General features: G+C 41.5%; 2 protein-coding genes across 3 annotated transcripts in view; both read right to left on the bottom strand.

Moving 5' to 3' along the window:
* ezrb (ezrin b) overlaps positions 1–12,273 on the bottom strand; it is a 62,955-nt gene extending 50,682 nt beyond the window's left edge. The window contains exons 1-3 of one of the 2 annotated variants that reach the window (XM_029631013.2): positions 12,127–12,273; positions 10,712–10,821; positions 3,243–3,326 (exon numbers count right to left, since the gene is read on the bottom strand). In XM_029631013.2, the coding sequence (XP_029486873.1) occupies positions 3,243–3,326; positions 10,712–10,723 (96 nt within the window). In that variant the 5' untranslated portion in view covers positions 10,724–10,821; positions 12,127–12,273. The remainder of the gene's footprint in view (positions 1–3,242; positions 3,327–10,711; positions 10,822–12,126) is intronic. The other variant, XM_029631014.2, reaches the window with a different exon arrangement.
* Positions 12,274–13,473: 1,200 nt separating this feature from the next.
* rsph3 (radial spoke head 3) lies at positions 13,474–19,557 on the bottom strand. Its single transcript, XM_029631012.2, has 9 exons — positions 19,295–19,557; positions 18,819–18,906; positions 18,583–18,724; positions 18,316–18,461; positions 17,665–17,868; positions 16,864–17,026; positions 16,302–16,388; positions 15,778–15,884; positions 13,474–14,566 (listed from the first exon to the last, which is right to left on the bottom strand). The coding sequence occupies exons 1-8, from the start codon at positions 19,405–19,407 to the stop codon at positions 15,808–15,810; spliced, it is 1,020 nt and encodes a 339-aa protein (XP_029486872.1). The 5' UTR covers positions 19,408–19,557; the 3' UTR covers positions 13,474–14,566; positions 15,778–15,807.
* Positions 19,558–21,525: the final 1,968 nt, after the last annotated feature.

Genomic DNA, 21,525 nt, shown 5'->3' with positions numbered 1-21,525 from the left:
AATGGTAGTATGTTTCCCCTGCAGCACATAAGAGCTAAGTGCCTTGCTCAACGGCACATTGACAGATTTTTCACCTTGGGTATTCGAGCCAGCAACTTTTGCTCTAACCACTAAGATAGCTGCCGCCTCTTCACATCCAGTACATTACACTGAAGTACCAACCAACAAGAGGTTACGGCAGCAACTTACTACAAGCTCGTCAATGTACAGTAATCTGAGAACAATACGATATTGTCTTATTGTCCCTCTATACTTACTATACAAACATGCTGTACTCAAAGATGTTGTACAGAAAACATTGATGTCAGGAACCGGCTCAAACACATGTATTTCTGGGTTCCATGGGAAGGACAATGGTTGGAATGATTCACTTCTAGAGGTCGACCGATTATGATTTTTCAACGCCGATACCGATACCGATTATTGGAGGACAAAAAAAGGCCGATTACTTGGCCGATTTTTATATATATATATATATATTTGTAATAATGACAATTACAACAATACTGAATGAACACTTATTTTAACTTAATATAATACATCAATAAAATCAATTTCATCTCAAATAAATAATGAAACGTGTTCAATTTGGTTTAAACAATGCAAAAACAAAGTGTTGGAGAAGAAAGTAAAAGTTCAATGTGTGCCATGTAAAAAAGCTAACGTTTAAGTTCCTTGCTCAGAACATGAGAACATATGAAAGCTGGTGGTTCCTTTTAACATGAGTCTTCAATATTCCCAGGTAAGAAGTTTTAGGTTGTAGTTAGTGTAGGACTATTTCTCTCTATACCATTTGTATTTCATATACCTTTGACAATTGGATGTTCTAATACGTACTTTAGTATTGCCAGTCTAATCTCAGGAGTTGATAGGCTTGAAGTCATAAACAGAGCAATGCTTGAAGCATTGCAAAGAGCTGCTGGCAAAAGCATAAAGTGCTGTTTGAATGAATGCTTACGAGCCTGCTGCTGCCCACCATCGCTCAGTCAGACTGCTCTATCAAATCCTAGACTTAATTATAATATAATAACACACAGAAATACGATCCCTAGGTCATTAATATGGTCAAATCCGGAAACTATAATTTCGAAAACAAAAAGTTTATTCTTTCAGTGAAATACAGAACCGTTCCGTATTTTATCTAATGGGTGGCATCCATAAGTCTAAATATTGCTGTTACATTGCACAACCTTCAATGTTATGTCATAATTATGTACAATTCTGGCCAATTAGTTTGCAACGAGCCAGGGGTCCCAAACTGTTGCATATACCCTGACTCTGCGCGCAATGAACGCAAGAGAAGTGAAACAATTTCCCTAGTTTAATATTGCCTGCTAACATGAATTTATTTTAACTAAAATGCAGGTTTAAAAAATATATACTTTGTGTATTGATTTTAAGAAAGGCATTGATGTTTATGGTTAGGTACCATTTTTTCGCAAATGCACTTTTGTTAAATCATCCCCAGTTTGGCGAAGTTGGCTGCCTTTGTTAAGAAGAAATAGTCTTCACACAGTTCGCAACGAGCCAGGCGGCCCAAACTGCTGCATATACCCTGACTCTGTTGCACAGAAAACAAGAGAAGTGACACAATTTCCCAAATTAAAAGAAATTCATGTTAGCAGGCAATATTAACTAAATATGCAGGTTTATAAATATATACTTGTGTAATGATTTTAAGAAAGGTGTTGATGTTTATGGTTATGGTTAGGTACACATTGGTGCAACGACAGTGCTTTTGTCGCGAATGCGCTTGTTAAATCACCTGTTTGGCGAAGTAGGCTATGATTAAATGATAAATTAACAGGCACCACATCGATTATATGTAACGCAGGACAAGCTAGATAAACTAGTAATATCATCAACTATGTGTAGTTAACTTCTTAAGGTATAGGGGGCAGCATTTTCACTTTTGGATAAATAGCGTGCACAATTTCAACTTCCTGCTACTCATACCGCTTCCACTGGATGTCACCAGTCTTTGGAATTTGGTTGAAGTTATTCCTTTGTGCAATGAAGAAGTACGGCCATCTAGGAACTGGGTGACACTGTTGAGTGTTGCGCAAGACTTGAAAAGTAGCGTTGGTTTGTTGTCTTCCTATATTGAACACAGATAAACCAGTCTTCAATTTGATCGATTATTAACGTTTAAAAATACCTAAAGTTGTATTACAAAAGTAGTTTGAAATGTTTTGGCAAAGTTTACAGGCAACTTTTGAGATATTTTGTAGTGACGTTGCGCAAATTGGAAGCTGTTTTTTTCTGGATCAAACACGCCAAATAAATGGACATTTTGGATATATATGGACGGAATTAATAGAACAAAATGACCAATTGTGATGTTTATGGGACATATTTTGGCCAAGTGGGACGCAAGTGTCTCCTATCCTAGAGAGGTTAACTAGTGATTATGTTAAGGTTGATTGTTTTTATAAGATACGTTTAATGCTAGCTAGCACCTTACCGTGGCTCCTTGCTGCACTCGCATAACAGTTAGTCAGCATGCCACGCAGTCTCCTCGTGGAGTGTAATGTAATCAATCGGCCATGATCGGTGTCCAAAAATGCAGATTACCGGTTTTATGAAAACTTGAAATCGGCCCTAATTAATCGGCCATTCCGAATAATCGGTCGACCTCTATTCACTTCCATAAATAATGGCAATTTTACATCTAGATTGTTATATATATTGTAATCTGATAAAAAGGAAAAGGCTTTTATCATGCTCTCTCTTCTAACACTACTGGTAATCAGTTTCAGTAGCCTCACACTACCAGTAATCAGTTTCAGTAGCCTCACACTACCAGTAATCAGTTTCAGTAACATCACCCTACCGGTAATCAGTTTCAGTAACCTCTTGGCTCTAAGCACAACACCCCTTTCGGGAAATGGTTGCTAGAGTACGTGAGGAGAGAGGGTCTGATAAGAACAATTCCAGTTCAAATCTCTTGAAACCCTGCCTTAGATAACATATCAATGGCTGTGAGTGGGTACAGGACAGGCCTGGAGGTATGAAGAGGTGGGGGAGTGGGCTTGGGGCCGGGTCACTAGAGCAGGGCAACTGATAAGCGCGCGCACACACACACACACACACACACACACACGAGAGGATGGCTTCAAAATATATTTAATAAAAATGTCTGCAAAAATATATTGTAAATACTCTAGGTGCTCTGTTGTTGCTGGTAATAACAGGTCCAACCCTATGAATATAACAGCAAGAAGGATACTGTAAACACTGACCTGGTCAAAGAGCTGTTTACCAGTGGTGCTGGGCTGGACGGCAAACTCCAGCTCAGCGTCCATGGTGGTGACACGAACATTGACCTGTGGAGGGAGAAACATGACAGAAAGACATTAGTAACACAAAAACATGACTATTTACTATCTAGTCAGAGAGAGAGGGGTTAAAACACTATAGGAACTAACAGTGACAGAGCAGCTGAGGAGCAATCTACATGTCACACAGACGTGTACTTCAAAGGGGATGATACTGTATGTAAAGACAGAATAAACACAACAGAGCATGTGTTTGTTTATCTATGCTTTGTAACAGACAGAAAGACTGATCGGAGGGAACTGAGTGGGAAAATCACGATGTGTTTTACCTCAAATATTTACTCCTGAGCTCTCGTTTCAGATTTCATACTAAGCTAGTCTGGTAAACTTCTCTGTTTGACTATAAAGTAAATTGTGTGTGGTTGTGAAGCACGTCAGCCTTTTGTAGCTACCAGCTGCAGTTAGCTAGTTACAGTAAAGGCACATGGTTGACTTCAGAGGGGGCCCCTGTCGGAGATAGCCATAGGTGGTGAGGGCGATAGTGTCATAACCCCTTGACACAGACCAGCCTATCAGGATAGCGTGGGTGGGCAGGGAAGTTTGTCAATACAGGCTATGTCCATTCAGTGCAGTTTTGAGAGAAAATGCATGCGTTTCCATTCTTCGGTTAATGATTGATAAGGCTGACCTATGCTGCACAAACAGTCCTTCTAGTTTTGGCCTGCTTACGGAGGTCCACTGAGGTAATAAAATGATTCAAACAACTAAAACGTTGAAAATACGGAGAAAAACGTAGGGGAAAAAAACAGCCTTGTGAGTTGCAATGAGAGCATCTTCCCGATTTCCAAGAATGAGACATGACATCAACTGTGTAAGGCTTTCACAATAGAGACCCGTGATAGGATATCACCACTTCAGTGACTAAAGTCCTGCTAAAATACATCATATTCATTACAATGTCAGCATTGTGAGCTCTCTAACACACACCAGTCCTTCAACTCTCTCTTCTAGGTCAGATGTTGTTTCAGTTATGATTCGGTTCTACAGTACAGTATTTACCCAGGTTATTGGTTAGCACTGACTGACAACCCTATAAAGAAGTGTGTGGACTTAGAGATGAGGGAGCGGAAGCCTGCTGTTAGCAAAGCCTTTGGTGTAATCTGTCATCTCCTGGCCATTGTGAATGACATTGAGGCTCTGTAGTGAGCAAACTCAATGGTGCCTAATGGAAACGGCCAAACGGGACGTCTGCTGGGCTGGGCCCTGGGCTCTTACTGACTGACTGTTGACTCACAGCCATGCTCCCTAGCTGCCTCGTAGGCTACATACTGAGCCTACACAGAATAACTGACGTGACGATGGCAGTAGACAATTATTCCATAGAAAGAACAATTCAACCCTTTCAGAACAAAGTGAATGTGAATGGACTACGAGAGAAAATTGCATCTACATTTACATTTAGGTCATTTAGCAGATGCTCTTATCCAGAGTGACTTACAGTCAGCACATTCAACTACGGTAGATGAAAGGCAAGGTAGGTAATGTAGATGAAAGGCAAGGTAGGTAATGTAGATGAAAGGCAAGGTAGGTAATGTAGATGAAAGGCAAGGTAGGTAATGTAGATGAAAGGCAAGGTAGGTAATGTAGATGAAAGGCAAGGTAGGTAATGTAGATGAAAGGCAAGGTAGGTAATGTAGATGAAAGGCAAGGTAGGTAATGTAGATGAAAGGCAAGGTAGGCAATGTAGATGAAAGGTAAGGTAGGCAATGTAGATGAAAGGTAAGGTAGGCAATGTAGATGAAAGGTAAGGTAGGCAATGTAGATGAAAGGTAAGGTAGGCAATGTAGATGAAAGGTAAGGTAGGCAATGTAGATGAAAGGTAAGGTCAGTAAGGTAGATGAAAGGCAAGGTAGGTAATGTAGATGAAAGGCAAGGTAGGTAATGTAGATGAAAGGCAAGGTAGGTAATGTAGATGAAAGGCAAGGTAGGTAATGTAGATGAAAGGCAAGGTAGGTAATGTAGATGAAAGGCAAGGTAGGTAATGTAGATGAAAGGCAAGGTAGGTAATGTAGATGAAAGGTAAGGTAGGTAATGTAGATGAAAGGTAAGGTAGGTAATGTAGATGAAAGGTAAGGTAGGTAATGTAGATGGAAGGTAAGGTAGGCAATGTAGATGAAAGGCAAGGTAGGTAATGTAGATGAAAGGCAAGGTAGGTAATGTAGATGAAAGGCAAGGTAGGTAATGTAGATGAAAGGCAAGGTAGGTAATGTAGATGAAAGGCAAGGTAGGCAATGTAGATGAAAGGTAAGGTAGGCAATGTAGATGAAAGGTAAGGTAGGCAATGTAGATGAAAGGTAAGGTAGGCAATGTAGATGAAAGGTAAGGTAGGCAATGTAGATGAAAGGTAAGGTAGGCAATGTAGATGAAAGGTAAGGTAGGCAATGTAGATGAAAGGTAAGGTAGGCAATGTAGATGAAAGGTAAGGTCAGTAAGGTAGATGAAAGGTAAGGTCAGTAAGGTAGATAAAAGGTAAGGTCGGTAAGGTAGATGAAAATGTAAGGTAGGTAAGTTTAGGTAAGTTAGGTAATGTAGGTAAGGTAGATAATGTAGATAAAAGGTAAGGTCGGTAAGGTAGATGAAAATGTAAGGTAGGTAAGTTCAGGTAAGTTAGGTAATGTAGGTAAGGTAGATAAAAGGTAGATGAAAATGTAAGGTAGATGAAAAGGTACGGTAGGTAAGTTCAGGTAAGGTAGGTAATGTAAATAAAAGGTAGGTAAAATAGATTAAAGGTAAGGTAGGTAAGTTTAGGTAAGGTAGGAAAGATAGATAGATAAAAAGTAAGGTAGGTAAGGTAGATGAAAAGGTACAGGTAGGTAAAGGTAGCATGAAAGGTTGTTTATTTTTTGCATTGGAAAAGCCTCATAATGGACATATTGAATGTTGTGGTCAGCTGTGACTGGGTCAGTCTGAGTCTGGGAGTCCAGTTGGAGGTAGTTCAACAGGAATTCAGCATGGCACACCGTAGCAAAACATTTTCCAACAGAAAAATGAAAATATGTGTTCTTATTGGACAAATTTAGCAAGTACCTACTGGTTTGACTCCAATTCAAAATGCTTTCTCTCTATTGAACACAACCAGAGACTGACAGTATCATCACTAAACCTGGAGGTGAGGGGCTCCTAGCTCACACTGTGGGAAGCAGCATCCAAAACAGAGGTAAAAAAGAGAGAGAGAGAGAAGAAAACTCCATTAAACAGCAACACAAAGATCCCCTTTCAGCTGGGCCTCCCCAGTGGTTCCTCTCCTATACCACTATGCCTTCTAAACAGACTCCCAGACTGCACAGTCAAACTGACTCCAGATCAGCTGTGTGAGGGAGACAGACAGGCCTTTTCCCTGTGATGACACAGATAAACTGACTCCGGATCAGCTAAGTGGAGGGAAAGGACAGGAAACGTGCACAACGTTATCCCTCCACATCGTTGTATAATATACCTAGAGTAATGACTAAATCGGGGCACCCTAAGTCAACACACCCAGACCAACAGAGAGAGGAACAAGTGAGTGGGCACCGCCACACACACAAAACCAGTGGGTGAGTGACATCTGATCTCATGCAATTCGACTAACGGTAAGTCACTGAAGCCATTCAGTCAGAACATTACCAGAAAACATGACATTAATGATAAAAATACACTGGGCAAAGACCTACATTTCCAGAAAGTGCAACTCTGGTGAGAATGACTATAATTATTATTCTGAAACCATAAGAGAAGTACACGTATGTTTATGACAGCAAACTTTCCAACTGACTCGAAATGATCCTTTGTATATTAATCAACAAACCAAATGTGATTTGACTCAATGTGATACAATAAGACTTGTTGCATAAACACATTCATTTTCCATCTAAATGATGGGCCTCTCTGAACTGTCTGTCTGTCACAGGAAAGGGGCCTGTAAATGATGTATATGTCTATGGTGTATGTAGGCACCTGAGCTGAGCCATAAGGGAAACTGAGCATCTACCACCATGATGGCAGTAGACAATTATTCCATAGAAAGAACAACCCCCCCCCACACTTTCAATCTGAAATCCCCATCACCAACTCGTGAATTTGTCATTATTGCAGATTAAACGTGTTAGATACATTACTGGCTCTATATTTACCTTTTAAAATCGCCCCCGTCTCATCTCAATCGAATAGTTTAGACTGTTTGGATGTGTTGACAGACTCGGAGTGAGTTGCTTCTACCATGCAGTGCGTGTAGCAAAAGTGATTACTGTCCTCGTTATGAAATGATCAACTTTACCCTGTATATCCAAAAATTATCCTAATACTGATTGTTTCAAGCAAAACTACCAAAATTAGAAAGCGCAAGCCATTTTATAAACATTTGAATGCTGAAGGTGATGCGCAGGTGTGCCAGATCACTAGTGCTGAGCGATTAACCGAAATGTTGGTTATTTTCCATTTTTTAAACAACTAATTGACCAACATTGGTTCAATAATTTGAATTCCATTTCATGTGGGGTTTTTTTGTGAGCTCAGTGCGCACATCGCACAATTTATCTAGAGATAAATCAAATCCAGACTACTAAAATAGTGATTTTGTCAGGCTGCATAGGCAGCCCCTCTATAGAGATGAGATGATGACTTGGAACGAAATAAAGTCATCAAATAAAACAAATGTAATATACACAACAACTGAAATATTTTATTAAAGTCATGTGAATAAATTATGGTTAATAGGTGTAATGGGCCGTCACTACCATCATGGTACTTTTATTAATAGTCTAAGTAAAAAAATATATAACTAGATTTTTAAAAATATAATACATTTTGGGGGGGTGAAAAAATACTGCAGTCTGAATTTAAACAACATACCAGGTAGAAAGTGTGTAGAAATGTATTCTTTGAAAAAAAAAAAAGCTTTAATAAATATATTTTCAATATGTAGTTATTAGCGCCAATTAGCAGATTTTGTGGTTTCAAACATGTGAGCTTGAAAACATTCTTCATCAAGAATATGATCCATATGGAATTATTGACAATGAAAAAGTTAGGAATGTTGTTCACTTGTGTAATGTAATTGCTACATTTACAGTCAATATAGCATTAAAACTAGTTTTCCAGATTGCATTTCGGCCTTAAAGATATGAATATTGGGTCACGACTGAGACAACTTGGTTCATTCTGGGTCCCGAGGCAAAAACATTTGAGAACCTCTAGTCTAGTATGCAACACCCTTCACTGGTTAATGAGTTGGTTGACCGATGGTGATCATCATCTCACCACAGTGGCTCAACAGAATGGGCTACATGCTGCATTCCCATTCAATATTTAACAACGGTGTGGCTTTAAAGGAGTCTGTTGCAATGTGGGGTTGTCATGGGAACATGTCTGCAATGCCCCACAGAACCATATAGCCATAAACTCCCACTGGCCTGGGTCCTACCTGCTGACCAGCTGAAGGTCCCATGGAGACTGGAGTGGGGGTAGAATACACCCCTGCTGCGTCCCTTTCAATAAGGTATTTAGGACTGAGACCTCTAATAGTGGGTTAGTTTTGCAGACTGGGGCACCTCAGCTTGGCCAACTTGTTGACTGAACATAGTGTATTAACTTTTGTTAACAACTAAAGACTATATAATGATGTCTAAATATATAATGATGTGATAAGTGCCAACATGATGACTCTTCGGAGTGACATGCCCAGAGGGCGTAACAGCAGGCATCGTCATATTATTGAGTTATCAATTATACACGAGAACAAATTATTAACAATGGGTTTCAGACAAGAGAAGGAAACACCCACATCTGTGTGTGTGTGTGTGTGTGTGTGTGTGTGTGTGTGTGTGTCAGACTGTCAAATGGATGTTCAAGGGGCCGTGAAACAGGATTCAGGGAGAGCCAAGGAGGGAACATGATTCACTTGATGACAATGTGCAGGTTGGCATTTATTGGGATGACTCATGTACTGGAGGCAGCTCTGCAGGATAGTCAATAGCTGGCATAGCCACAAAGTAATACAATCTGAAATCTATCCAAAATCTTTACCGCACTGTTTACCTTATGCCTAACCTTAATTTAAGACAAATTTAAGCAATTTTTTGTTTTTGTGAATTCTTACAATATATAGCCAATTTTGACTTTGCAGCTGGCCCATCTAGTGGAAATCACTCGGCTCTGCCTCCAGAACAAGATGTATCCTATTAAAGGTCAACCTGCTGACAATGTGTCATTCTGACAAGTGTAAATTGAGAGAGAGAACACCAAACCAGGATCTCAATCTCAGCTGCTCAATTCTCAACTTTCTCTTGTCAGATTACTTTCTCTTCTAAACCAATGAAATCTACTCTAGTTGCATTTCTCTATATGATAGATACATTCTACGAGGTTTGATGTGTTTTTCACAGTAAATAGGATTTTGGCTTAAATGGTTGATAGTATTGCATCACAACTCACGATACTGAATCTCAATATGGGCTGATCATCATGTCAGTGAAACTCAGTTTGTGTTAGAGAAAGCCCTTCTAGTCAGTAGTGAGCGTAGCAGCCACAGCCTAACAAAAAATGTTGACCAACCAACGCTATAAATAGGAGCAAGATCATAAAAAAAACATTGGCAATATTTAATGTCTTTCTTAACTCACGGTATATAGAGAGAAGCCAGTAAGTGGCAGTAAATCAATGCTTATGCCTCATCATTGATATCGTGGAGAGAAAATAAAACGGTCTGCCATTATATTACCAAAAAGGGCAGGTTTTCAAGTTGTGTGCCTAAATGTGGAGTACCAGAGAGTGTTACTGTGTCATGTAGCCAGCACCACAATGATGTCACTTTCCAGTGATGCTCTTAACACTTTATGACTCCTAGTCTTCTAGTGTCTCGGATGTGAGACTAATGAAAGTCCATAGTTTTTTGGGGAAGTGCTGTCAAAGACAAATGTCACCAAAAAAATGACCAGCTTTAAACCCAGGTAGGGCTCAGCTAGGATATTACATTAAGTCAAATAAAAAGGTTCTGAGAGTAAGACTAATGAAGATGACTAAACTTCATGTGAGGAAGAACATATATTCAGACAGTGTGACCACTTACAAGAGGCCAACTTCTTATTCTCATCTTCAAGAGAATGTATTGATATAAGTGAGGATGTTTGTATTTTCATCTACAAGTGAAACTACAAATTAAACCATAGAAAAATAATATATATTTGGTGTAAGATAGTCATTACAGCACAAATAGCTTATAGTATCTCCTCTTATCATGAGCAGACATCGTGTCTCTTGCCTGCCTGGGCTACTTGGATCTCGACTCAGGACTGCCAAGGTATCCTCTTTAGTTACCAAGCATATGTTTAGACAACTCAGTAGAACTCTGAAGACCTTAACATCTTTGAAATATATAAAATCACTGCAATACTTACAGCTTTAGGCATTTTGTGTCCTTTTCCTGGGTCCGTTCGCGGAGCTGTGAAGTTGGTTTCCAAATACTTCGGATAGTCTACTAAATGACGTCTCCACAGTCAGTGCCTTCCTGTCAGAGAGAGCGAAAGAGGATAAACGCGTTTCAGCCACTCCGGTGATAACCAGTCAGACGGGACTACCCTTCCTTCTTTAAACGCTGGTGCGAAATAGAGATTGGTTGACGCAGCCCTCGTACAGCCGTATGAATCATTTTTTATAAATAGTCTATGGAAATTCAGATTAAACGAGCCTCACCCATAACAGCCACAAAAAGGAGAGTCGAGCTTTAACAACGAAATAAATTAGGAGTCTCCACCCTTATAGGTAAACATCTTACTTCAGCACCACTACTGTGGTATCTAGGTGTGATCCTTGCTCGGATCAAATTATGAGGGGACGTTCGATATAGCCTACAGTATATGATACACAGTGTACTGCAGATACATTTTCCTTCAGAATCAATTAATATTGGCTACTGCTGGGTGATGTGAAGCCAATACAAAGTAGCCTATCCATCACAGGGACATCAAATATACTGTTGAGTATCAGATATACTGTTGCGCTTAGGGTCTGCCGTCTGTTACAATGTAACACCTTGTCTATATCCTTTAACAGGGCAGTTGGGGTCACAAAATAGCCACGAGCTTCATTAACTTCTGAAGAAAATACACATTAGGCCAACACTGTTTAGGCTATTTCAAAAAGAACAAAACCTATTAGGTTACACGACGTGTGTAGAAGTAGACTGGGGCGGCAGGGTAGCCTAGTGGTTAGCGCGTTGGACTAGTAACCGAAAGGTTGCAAGTTCAAATCCCCGTGCTGACAAGGTACAAATCTGTCGTTCTGCCCCTGGTAACTACAGTTAACCCACTGTTCCTAGTCCGTCATTGAAAATAAGAATTTGTTCTTAACTGACTTGCCTAGTTAAATAAAAGGTCAAATAAATAAAAAAAGACAGACCTACAAAGGAAACAAGTTGAGTCCACCTAACGTTACCAACCTAAATCTGTAGTTACCTAGCATAGGCTAATCAGTGAATCTTCTTTGTTGTCATAATATTATTATCCAAGATAATTATTTTAGGCTTTAATTGTGCATTTTGGAGCAAACATTCGAATAAAATAGCCGTTGCATCATGGATACATTTTTACACTTGCAAGCTACATACTCTTCCATTTCTAGCATTTTACCAAGCCACAACCCACTACAATTATCCCAGACACCTGTTGTTATATTTCTCCCCTTTGTGGGAAGCGGCGGCAGAAGTGGTGCAACAAGTGCGGAAACAAAGTAGTGAGCATCCCTATTCTGTTCAACAGTCTCGCGTTCACATAAATATTCAATCGCCTATTCATTAATAGGTACAATGGCTTACCAGAGCAGGTGTGATTTAAGATGGTTCTACCGCAGGGCAGCCTCGGACACTCCTCTGCAGAACTAACAGCGCGGCAATATGGCTGACCCTCCGCTACTTCAGCGCTCCGACTATTGCCGCCTGCTTGCATGAGTTCCTGTTTGTCACCGGTGCCAGGCAAGAGGGAACCGTCATTCGTACAACAGCGACTCCCATTAATGACACGTAGTTTATACTGAAAACTGTTTGAACTCAAGCAACCTTGTAGAAAAATGAAAAATAAGGGCAAAACCCTACAACTGATCTACTGTAGGATTAAAATGGTATGTTTATTATGGAGAAACATTATTTTAAAATTAGTAACCTAATTTGTGATAGGTAATTAAAATTAATTTGGGGTGAAAATATATGGCAAAGCTTTAAAATGATCATAGCAAAATGTTGACCATTGAAGGATCAGTGATTCAATGTGGCACCCAATTCTGTGGTCAATAACTCTTTATGGGCACATTGTTTCTGGTACCCTGACAACCATTTATGGGGCACCTACAGTATGTCATTTATCACCGTTGAAACCACTCAGTAGGCCTGCATTTATATCAAATCCAATCAAATGTATTTATATAGCCCTTTGTACATCATCTGATATCTCAAAGTGCTGTACAGAAACCCAGCCTAAACCCCCAAACAGCAAGCAATGCAGGTGTTGAAGCAAGTTGGCCTTGGAAAAACTCCCTAGAAAGGCCAAAACCTAGGAAGAAACCGAGAGAGGAACCAGGCTATGAGGGGTGGCCAGTCCTCTTCTGGCTGTGCCGGGTGGAGATTATAACAGAACATGGCCAAGATGTTCAAATGTTCATAAATGACCAGCATGGTCAAATAATAGGTCTGGGACAGGTAGCACGTCCGGTGAACAGGTCAGGATTCCATAGCCGCAGGTAGAACAGTATAATCATTTATATTCTGAGTCTCGCTATATCAACCAGGCAGAATATAACATTGGCTACAGTCAAAGCAAATGTTCTTAATAGTACATACTGCTCATTGTTGACTAGATCTAGCAAACAATTATACAATTAGCCTGTTATATTTGGCTAATTATAAAAAGACAGGCACTAAACAGCATATTTATTTCACCAATGCAATGGCTTCACTCCATAACCTTAAGGATAAAACAGACCAGATGGAATAGTTGTCATTGTACAGAAGGGAAGACCTTGAGATAACCAAGAGGCCACATCATAAGAGTATTCAGATGAGAGCATTATGTGAGCATTATGTGCCATAAGTGTATTATCAGAGTAGCTTTAACATGATTCATTGGGTTAAGGGTTTTGGCATACAACTACAAAAAAGTGCAAAATTACATTTAAAAGAAAAAGTCCTTTATAAAGACACCCCATAATCTGAGAATTTTACGAATTGCTGTTGCTACATTAAGTCTATTATGGGAAGTGGTAATTAAATACCACACATTCATTCTAACAAAATAACTATGGCGTCATGAACAAACAAAAGCAAGATATTAGATGCACGTGTATATTTGCTTGGATTACCATTCTTGTGTTTCTATTTGTATAGTTGAGTAATAGTGCGCGTCAGAAGCACACCCTTTAAAACTCAACCTAGGAAACGCTGTGAACGGGTTGGGGAGGTTTCATAAATGGAAACGGACCAATAGTTGAGTAGGATTAAAATAGAACGGTATATATCAGAGATAAACGCTGAAGTGCGTGCACTAAAATGCGCGCTATAGGTCACAACGCATGCATTCTATTGGACCGAAACAGCTACTTGTAAAGAGGAAATAGTTTACAATCTATTTATAAACAACAAGGATCGTATACATGTGTCCTGAAACACAGATGTACTGTACTTTCCAGCATGTCTTATTTGTTAAAAAAATAAATAATAATAAATAGCATAATGGTATGACCGCAAGAAGTAGGCAATATTTTTGGTTTAGCAGATTACTTTCAAGTTAAGGCACTGGCACAAATACTATAGGATTGTTGTTGAGGGATGTGACTTTTTGTAAACCGGAATTTAGTGATTGAACACCAGTATAATTTCAAGAGACATACAATTTTGGGAAATTGACTGTACCAGCAGGGAAAATAAGACAAGTCACCAATTGCAGATTATGAGCTACTGAAACACAAGCCTCCAACACATTACATCAAAAGTCAGTAAACTCGGTCTACAACACTAAGGGTACGGACAGGAAACTAATAGGCTATAAATGCACTGTCCATGAAACCAGAGACTAATGCGATTTGTGGAAAATGCTAAGAGTTAAATCTATAGTCTTTATTGTAGACAGTTGTTCGATATTTTCAAATCATGAATATAAGTAGAGTAAATATTTTTTAATAACCATTTAATGTACTGTGCTGCACAGATATGTAGAGATTTTCCTTTCGCCATTCAGCTCCTCAACTTTTCATTTGAAATGCATTCCCTGTAAAGAAAACAGACCAAAAAAAGCATGGTTTGTGTTAACTTCCTGGACACAGTAGCAGCAGAGATTAACTTTGTAATGGATTACATTATGTACAGTACATATGATTAAAGGTGCTGTGCTGCCTGGGTTAGATTAAACACTTTAAAATAATCAAATTGGTGTTCGTTCAGAATATCAACCAATAATGTGATTGGATTCTGTTTGGGGAAAGACAGAAGTGTCTGAATGGAGAGGAATGCCCTATACGTAATCTTGATGGATTTTTGCATTTAGCCAGGACCGCTGGATTAACAACATGCTGATGCAAATATTTTTCTTTTTAAACACTGTGGCTTTAGACAGCACAATCAGATCTGGGACCAGACCGGCTATAATAGTATGGGTTATTTACTGTATATGCAATAGCAATGAGTCGTCAGGTGTAAAAACAGTGCTCTAAGCCTCTTCTATTCTTACAGATGTGTGGTTAAAAACATTAACATCAACCTGCTTTATCAGTCACTCTACCATCCTGATTTTGATTGTAACTCAAGTGAGGAGCTGTTAAGTGGTGTAGGCCAGCATGAGGAACATGTAGTACATCTCTCTAAGGACCGAATCATAATTTGAAAGGGTTCTATCTGGAACCAAAAGGATTCTACCTGCAACCAGAAAGGTTTCTTCAAATGGTTCTCCTCTGGGGACAGCCGAAAAACCCTTTAAGCGTGTAGCTTGAAATCCATGCCTGCATAACTCAAGTTGTCATACAAATCGTTCATGCATATTAAGTCTGACGCACTTAAGGTGTGACAAAAGTCAGACTTAAGTGCGCCTTTTAAGTCTGACTTGTGTGTAACATGGATGAAAGATTTGCATGAAAACTTTAGTTATGCAGGCATGGATTTCAAGCTACACGCTTAAAGGGTTCTTTAGCTGTCCCCAGAGGAGAACCATTTGAAGAAACCTTTTCGTTCCAGATAGAACCCTTTCGACAGAGGGTTCTACACGGAATCCAAAAGGGTTCTCCTATGGGGACTACCGAATAACGGTTTTGGATTCAGGCCTGACAGAATGGGGAGGTCTCTTTCATTCAAACGAACACACTCACAACATCAATGGTTCTGGCTCCAATATCAAATAACTAGCCTTAAGAAGCATACAGGCAGTGGGTTTATTCATTTGTTTATACCATTAACAAATGCTGGTTCTTTCGAATTGGCTGATGTTACCTGTATGTCCCCCCATAGTGGTACAGGCCCTCATTGGGTGGAGTGGTCGTGGGGCTGCATCTGTTGGTACAGCTCCAGCCTCTTCTGGGTGACATCATGGATAAGCACTAAAACAAATACGGAGAGGGTATGCTATAACTCTTTGGTCTGTGTCGGAGTACCCTGGTGGGTTTAACCCTCATGGTTCTAGTACCCCTTGTGGACATAACACAGATATAACACGTGTCTTTGAAATGGCATTTTATAGGTTGCTATTGCATCAATGGTCTTTGTAGGATATGAGTTCAGAACTGCAGCACTATAAATGCCAGGGGGGTGGTTCTCTAAATTACAATCGCTTCTGTAGTATTAAATAATAGCCACTAGATGGAGCAAAAACAATGTTTATGACCAGTTAAATCTCAAGAGGGCCTCACAGCAAATGCACTTCTGTGGAAGGCTTATGGGAATATGTTAACTGCACAGATACTAAGATTTAAAGTATTGATATTTGAAAAATCTCAGAAGTGCATTCATCCACTTACTGTCCAACACTGCTCTTGCCACGTATCTCTTCTCCAAAGTGTTACTGACATGAGCCATCAGCCACGGGAGGAAGCCAGTCTCAATATCTGGACATTAGAGAAGACCAGAGCACACACTCAAAAAAAAAAAAAACACATTGAATGTTAAATACTCTAAATATGCATGTATCTTTAGAACCAAATACTTAATATGTTGGTACTCGAACTATACATAGGGAGAATCTCAATTGCATACTCCTTGAGTCCTCTCTCCTCACCTCCTCAAAACCCATTTGATGAGAAAGCCAGATGTCCCTCCGATCTGACCTTCACCTCCAGGAGGCAAGGAGCAAGGATGCAAGGACTATGCAGTGAGATTCTTCTATGGATCTTCACGTGGATCCGAGGAAGACCAGCTGCTGCCATCGCAACAGCTAATGGGAATTCTAATAAAATACCAAACTAATACCAGTCTTGGCAGTCCTCTCTTGTGCATTGAACATCTCATGTAGCACGACCGCTTATGTAACTGTTGGAGGAAAGGGTCAAGGGACAGTCAGCAGGGCCCTGGGGGAAGACTGACCTCTCTCCACAGGGTCGTAGAAGTAGCCGTGTTCCCTCAGTGTGGTGTAGACCGAGGGGAGCAGGTCGGCCAGGTAGTGCTGGGCAAACGCTCGCGCCGCAATCTTGTCCGCAGTCTCCATCTCCTTCTTCAGCACCTCTCGCTGCTGGGTGATCCGACGCTCCTGTTCAGAGAAGAGAGACAATGAAAGTCATGGGTCTGTTTCCCTCCAAAGAGTCTGTCTGGAACCTCATGCTATGGTGCCTGAGCCGGTATCAAACCCAGGTCAGGGATTGAGGGTTGCCTTATTGCCTGGGGAAAGTGCCCTGAGCAGTTGCTCAAGTTAAGCATGCTCTGAGGCTGCTCCATTCGTCAGGTGTTTTTTTTTACTTGACTGATAACAACCAAAATGCAAAGAATTCCACTAGTCTGGTCTTTCTGGTTCCTCCCATGTGTGTTGGTAAAAATAGGTACTTTAAAATGTTCTGGCAAGTTATCATAATTTTGGGGAACCCCAAAATACTGCTGACTTGCCCAATGGGCGATTGCCTTTCAGACCTTAATGTCAATCCCTGCAGGCTGATTAATTGGCACGGTCTTCCCTAGTGAAAGCCTAGGCATTCACTCAGGAAGCAAATATTTTCAGGTCTCAGGCAAGCAGACCACCACTCAGCACCCTAACAAACCACCTCTGTTGCACTATTGAGAGTAATGGACATTAACTTTTTTAAACTAATCTTTCCAGTAATTTATCTTTGGCCTAAGAATTGGTTACATGTATCCGTGTGGCAGCAGCCATGTCTGGTGGTCCTGTTCCTGTACCTTCTCCTCGCGGTGGCGTCTCTCTTGCTCCTCCAGCCGCTGCACCTCCACCAGCTCGGCGTTGCGGAGCTCCTCGAAGGCCCGCTGCTGTGCCCGCAGGCTGGCCAGCTCCTCCTCCTCCATGACCTCCAGCAGGGCCTGCTCCACAGTCTTCCCCACCAGCACCTCCAGCACCGGGCGCACCTCCATGTCAAAGTCAAACAGCTGCAGGGCAAGGCAGGGGACATGGGCAGGGGTTAGAGGGGTTCAAAAGTGGGTAAGAAATAAATAAAGGGTTAAAAGTGTGTTGAATACATTTTCAAATATACTGTTTCAACAGATGAAACTACACCTTTTAGAACAATGCGGACTGTGAAGAGACACCCACACACACATTGTTATATTATACATTTTGTATTGTAGATATGTAGTGGTACAGTAGTGGTGTAATAATGTGTTGAATGATGTACTGTTTCGTTTATATTTTTTCTGATGTAATCGCCTTAATCTTGTTTGGACCCCAGGAAGAGTATGGGGATCCATAATAAATACAAGATATGCCTAACGTGTTTTCAACCTGTTGCCAATCCATTTGAAGGAAACTCCTTCACAAAATGTTGAATTGTTTTCATTGCACAGCAATGAAGAGGAAAAATAAAAAATATGTAATACCTCTCCCTCCTCTATCTGTGTGGCCACATCTTTACCGGACTTGGCAGGAATGAAGAGTGGGGTGGCCGGTTTGTCCAGGAAGGCATCGGTCTGGCACTCGACGCTGGTGTCCTCTATGCGATCATTCAGCTCCTCAAGATAAAGCTCTGAAATAATCCATGTAATTATTTCCAGCTCTGGAAATAACCCAACCTCTGTGTTGTCCTATCAATCAACAATGACAGTAGGCAGCTGAGATGTTGTTTTACCCATAGATTTAGGGTTTACCTGTCTGTACATCTATGTGCTTCCTTCCCTCCAGAGCCTCTGGAGTCCTGGGCCTGAACTGCTCCATGGCACGCTTCCGAGCGACCGATCTCCTTCTGGACTCCTGCTGTCTCTGGACCTCAATAGGGTCAGGTTGAGCTGCCTGGCCAATACATAATTATACAAGACGTGATGGAAACATTTTTACCAATGTGTTTATCACTTTCAATATCTGACTTGGTGAGCTGGAAACTCACCACTGGTAGGATGTGCTGGGCATATGTGTTTCCCCTGACAACACGTCGGTCATACATGATGTTTCCATAATTGCTCTGTCCATCACTTCTGCATGACAAGGAAACAGGTGCTCTTTTTTTTCTATGTACAATCTTGATAAAAACGAATTAGCATACACTTATCCACAGCCGTGCACTAACGCAGTTACATTAATGAACCAGGTTTTGCACCTGTTTTTTAATCAATCAAGACTGGATAGCGTACTTATTGAAAACCTGAACAATTGCTAGCACCATTTCAGCTGCCTGACCCTGCAAAATATACAGTGCAACAACTGGCAGGAATCGAAATGGAACTGACCCAAACTCTGCTATACTGGCAATAATCTAGCTACCCATTTCATTATGCAAAAAGTCTAGTTGTTTACGCTGCTGAAGTGAGCTTTTGGCTAATCTATCAGTTACTGACAGCATATGTCGTTGTCTATCAAACTTACTGCTCCGCGGCGGGCTCTCTGTATTTGGTGCGGTTTTGAACAGGTCTTGGGCGACTGGCGAATGTGTAAGTCCCGTTTGGAGCCTCCTTTTGAGGCTGTAAAACGGATGTCATTCTTTGACCTACAGTTAGCAATTAACTAATCTCTACCTAGCAAAATTATTCTAATGAAAACAAACCGTATTATTTGATAAAAACATTCAAACTGGTAGCTAAATTAAAGTGAAGAAGAGTGTCTAGTTGTTGACGTTTGTCATAGCAACGATTTCCAGGAAGTGTAACTTTGCTGTTACATCACTTCCTTGGTTGCCTGCTAGTAGTTTTCTTTTTTTGGTTGGGGGGGCTAGCAAAGCAAGGCATTTACATTTTATGCAGGACTGACATATATTCAGCTCAAGTAATTTCATTTTAATATGATTGTCTTCCACTCCACTCTTATGGACCCTTATGTACAGTTCAATAATAAATAGAATCCTATGCACTGTGCAGTATGGAAAAACAACATCTTTACTTTAATTCAAATATTGCCTAATAAAATGCATATAGGAGAAAAAGCTCATTATAACATGGCTTCAATATAGTTTATATACAGAAAACGCAACAATTTTATTTTATAAATGTTATTCAAGTGGTACCGTAGTTACGTAAATGTAATGGGATGCATCTGCTCTTTGTTACTGTTTTGTTGGTTTTGGAACGACCCATTATTTGATGGTTTAAGAAAGTTACATTTTGGCTCTGGATTTCAGACTCTTCCTCTTCATCCTCATATACCTCCCCCTCGGCAATGGCATCCTGGTACTCCAATACCAAGTCGTTCAAATTGCTCTCTGCCTCAGTGAACTCTATCTCATCCATGCCCTCCCCGATGTACCAGTAGGAAGGCCTTGCGACGGAACATGGCAGTGAACTGCTCAGAGACACATAAACAGCTCTTGGATGGCTGTATTGTTGCCTATGAAGGTGGCGGACATCTTGAGTCCAGGGGGTGTGGTGTTATAGGCAGCAGTCTTGACGTTGTTGGGCATGAAGTGCAGACTCGGGAAGGGTACCATGTTGATGGCTAGCTTGTGGAGGTCGGAGTTGAACTGTTCTCGGAAGCGAAGGCAGGTGGTCACCCCGCTCATGGTAGCCGACACCAGGTGGTAATGAGGTCTCCGTAGGTGGGCGTAGGGAGCTTGAGCTTGCAGAAGCAGATGTTTCATTACGCCCTCCTGTAGTCCTAACATGGACCATTGGTGCCGTTCAGGGACCAAGCCCACACACTGAGGCGGTGCGGTCTCGGATGCTGGCCAATGAGCCAGAGCATCCAAGGCCAGAGGCCCTGGTGGCTCCGACATGCAGTACCACAGGGGGCAGTGTGCATTGTCCAGGGAGGCAAACAGGTCCACCTGCGCTCTCCTGAACTTTTCCCATGGGTGCTGCACCACCTGGGGATGTAGGCTCCAGTCTCAAGGCGGCGGGCCCTCTTTCGAGAGCATATCCTCTGCCACATTCAGGATGCCAGGTACACCTCTGCGGTGTTGTCCATTCTCACCAGGACATGTCTTCCCTTCAGACGTGGAAGGAAAGACCGCAGGGCCAGCAGTACAGCTCGGAGCTCTCGTGTATTGATGTGCCGGCCGCTCCAAGGGGGTAGCCAATAGCCACTGACCAACCTGTCCTAGGTCACACCCCCCAGCCAATCTGGGAGGCGCCTGTGCTGACCAGCTCCCGGCGGCACATCCTCAGCATCTCCACCCCACCTGGGAGAAAGGAGCGACAGCACGGTGACATTGGCGCTTTGGGTGCAGCCGGTGGGAGTTGAACCACCGTTGAAGAGGCCGGAGATGGAGCAGGCCCAGGGGAATCAGCAACGGGTGTTGGCAGGTCAGGGCGGCCCCTGCCGAAAGTGGTCGTGGCTAGATAAGATTGCCTGAACTCTCCTGGTGGGCAGGTGTACTCTCATTAGGACTGAGTCAAGTTCCATGCCAATGAAGGCCACCCTCTGGGTGGGGGTCAGATGACTATTCTTCTCGTTTACGTAATGCCCAGTCAGCCGATGTGGGTCAGGAGTATGTCTCTGTCTGACAGGACCTGGGTCCTGGTCGGGGCACAAATCAGCCAAACGTCCAGGTAATTGACGATCAACAATCCTCGGGATGTGAGAGGTGCCAAGACAGCGTCCATGCACTTTGTGAAAGTGTGGGGTGCCAAGGAGAGGCCGAAGGGAAGAACCATGAAGAACCAAGA

The sequence above is a fragment of the Oncorhynchus nerka genome, linkage group LG24 (genome assembly GCF_034236695.1).
Source record: "Oncorhynchus nerka isolate Pitt River linkage group LG24, Oner_Uvic_2.0, whole genome shotgun sequence".
Classification (NCBI taxonomy): domain Eukaryota; kingdom Metazoa; phylum Chordata; class Actinopteri; order Salmoniformes; family Salmonidae; genus Oncorhynchus; species Oncorhynchus nerka.
The sequence above is the reverse complement of the archived record's forward strand: the minus strand, read 5'-3'. Positions and strand labels throughout refer to the sequence as shown.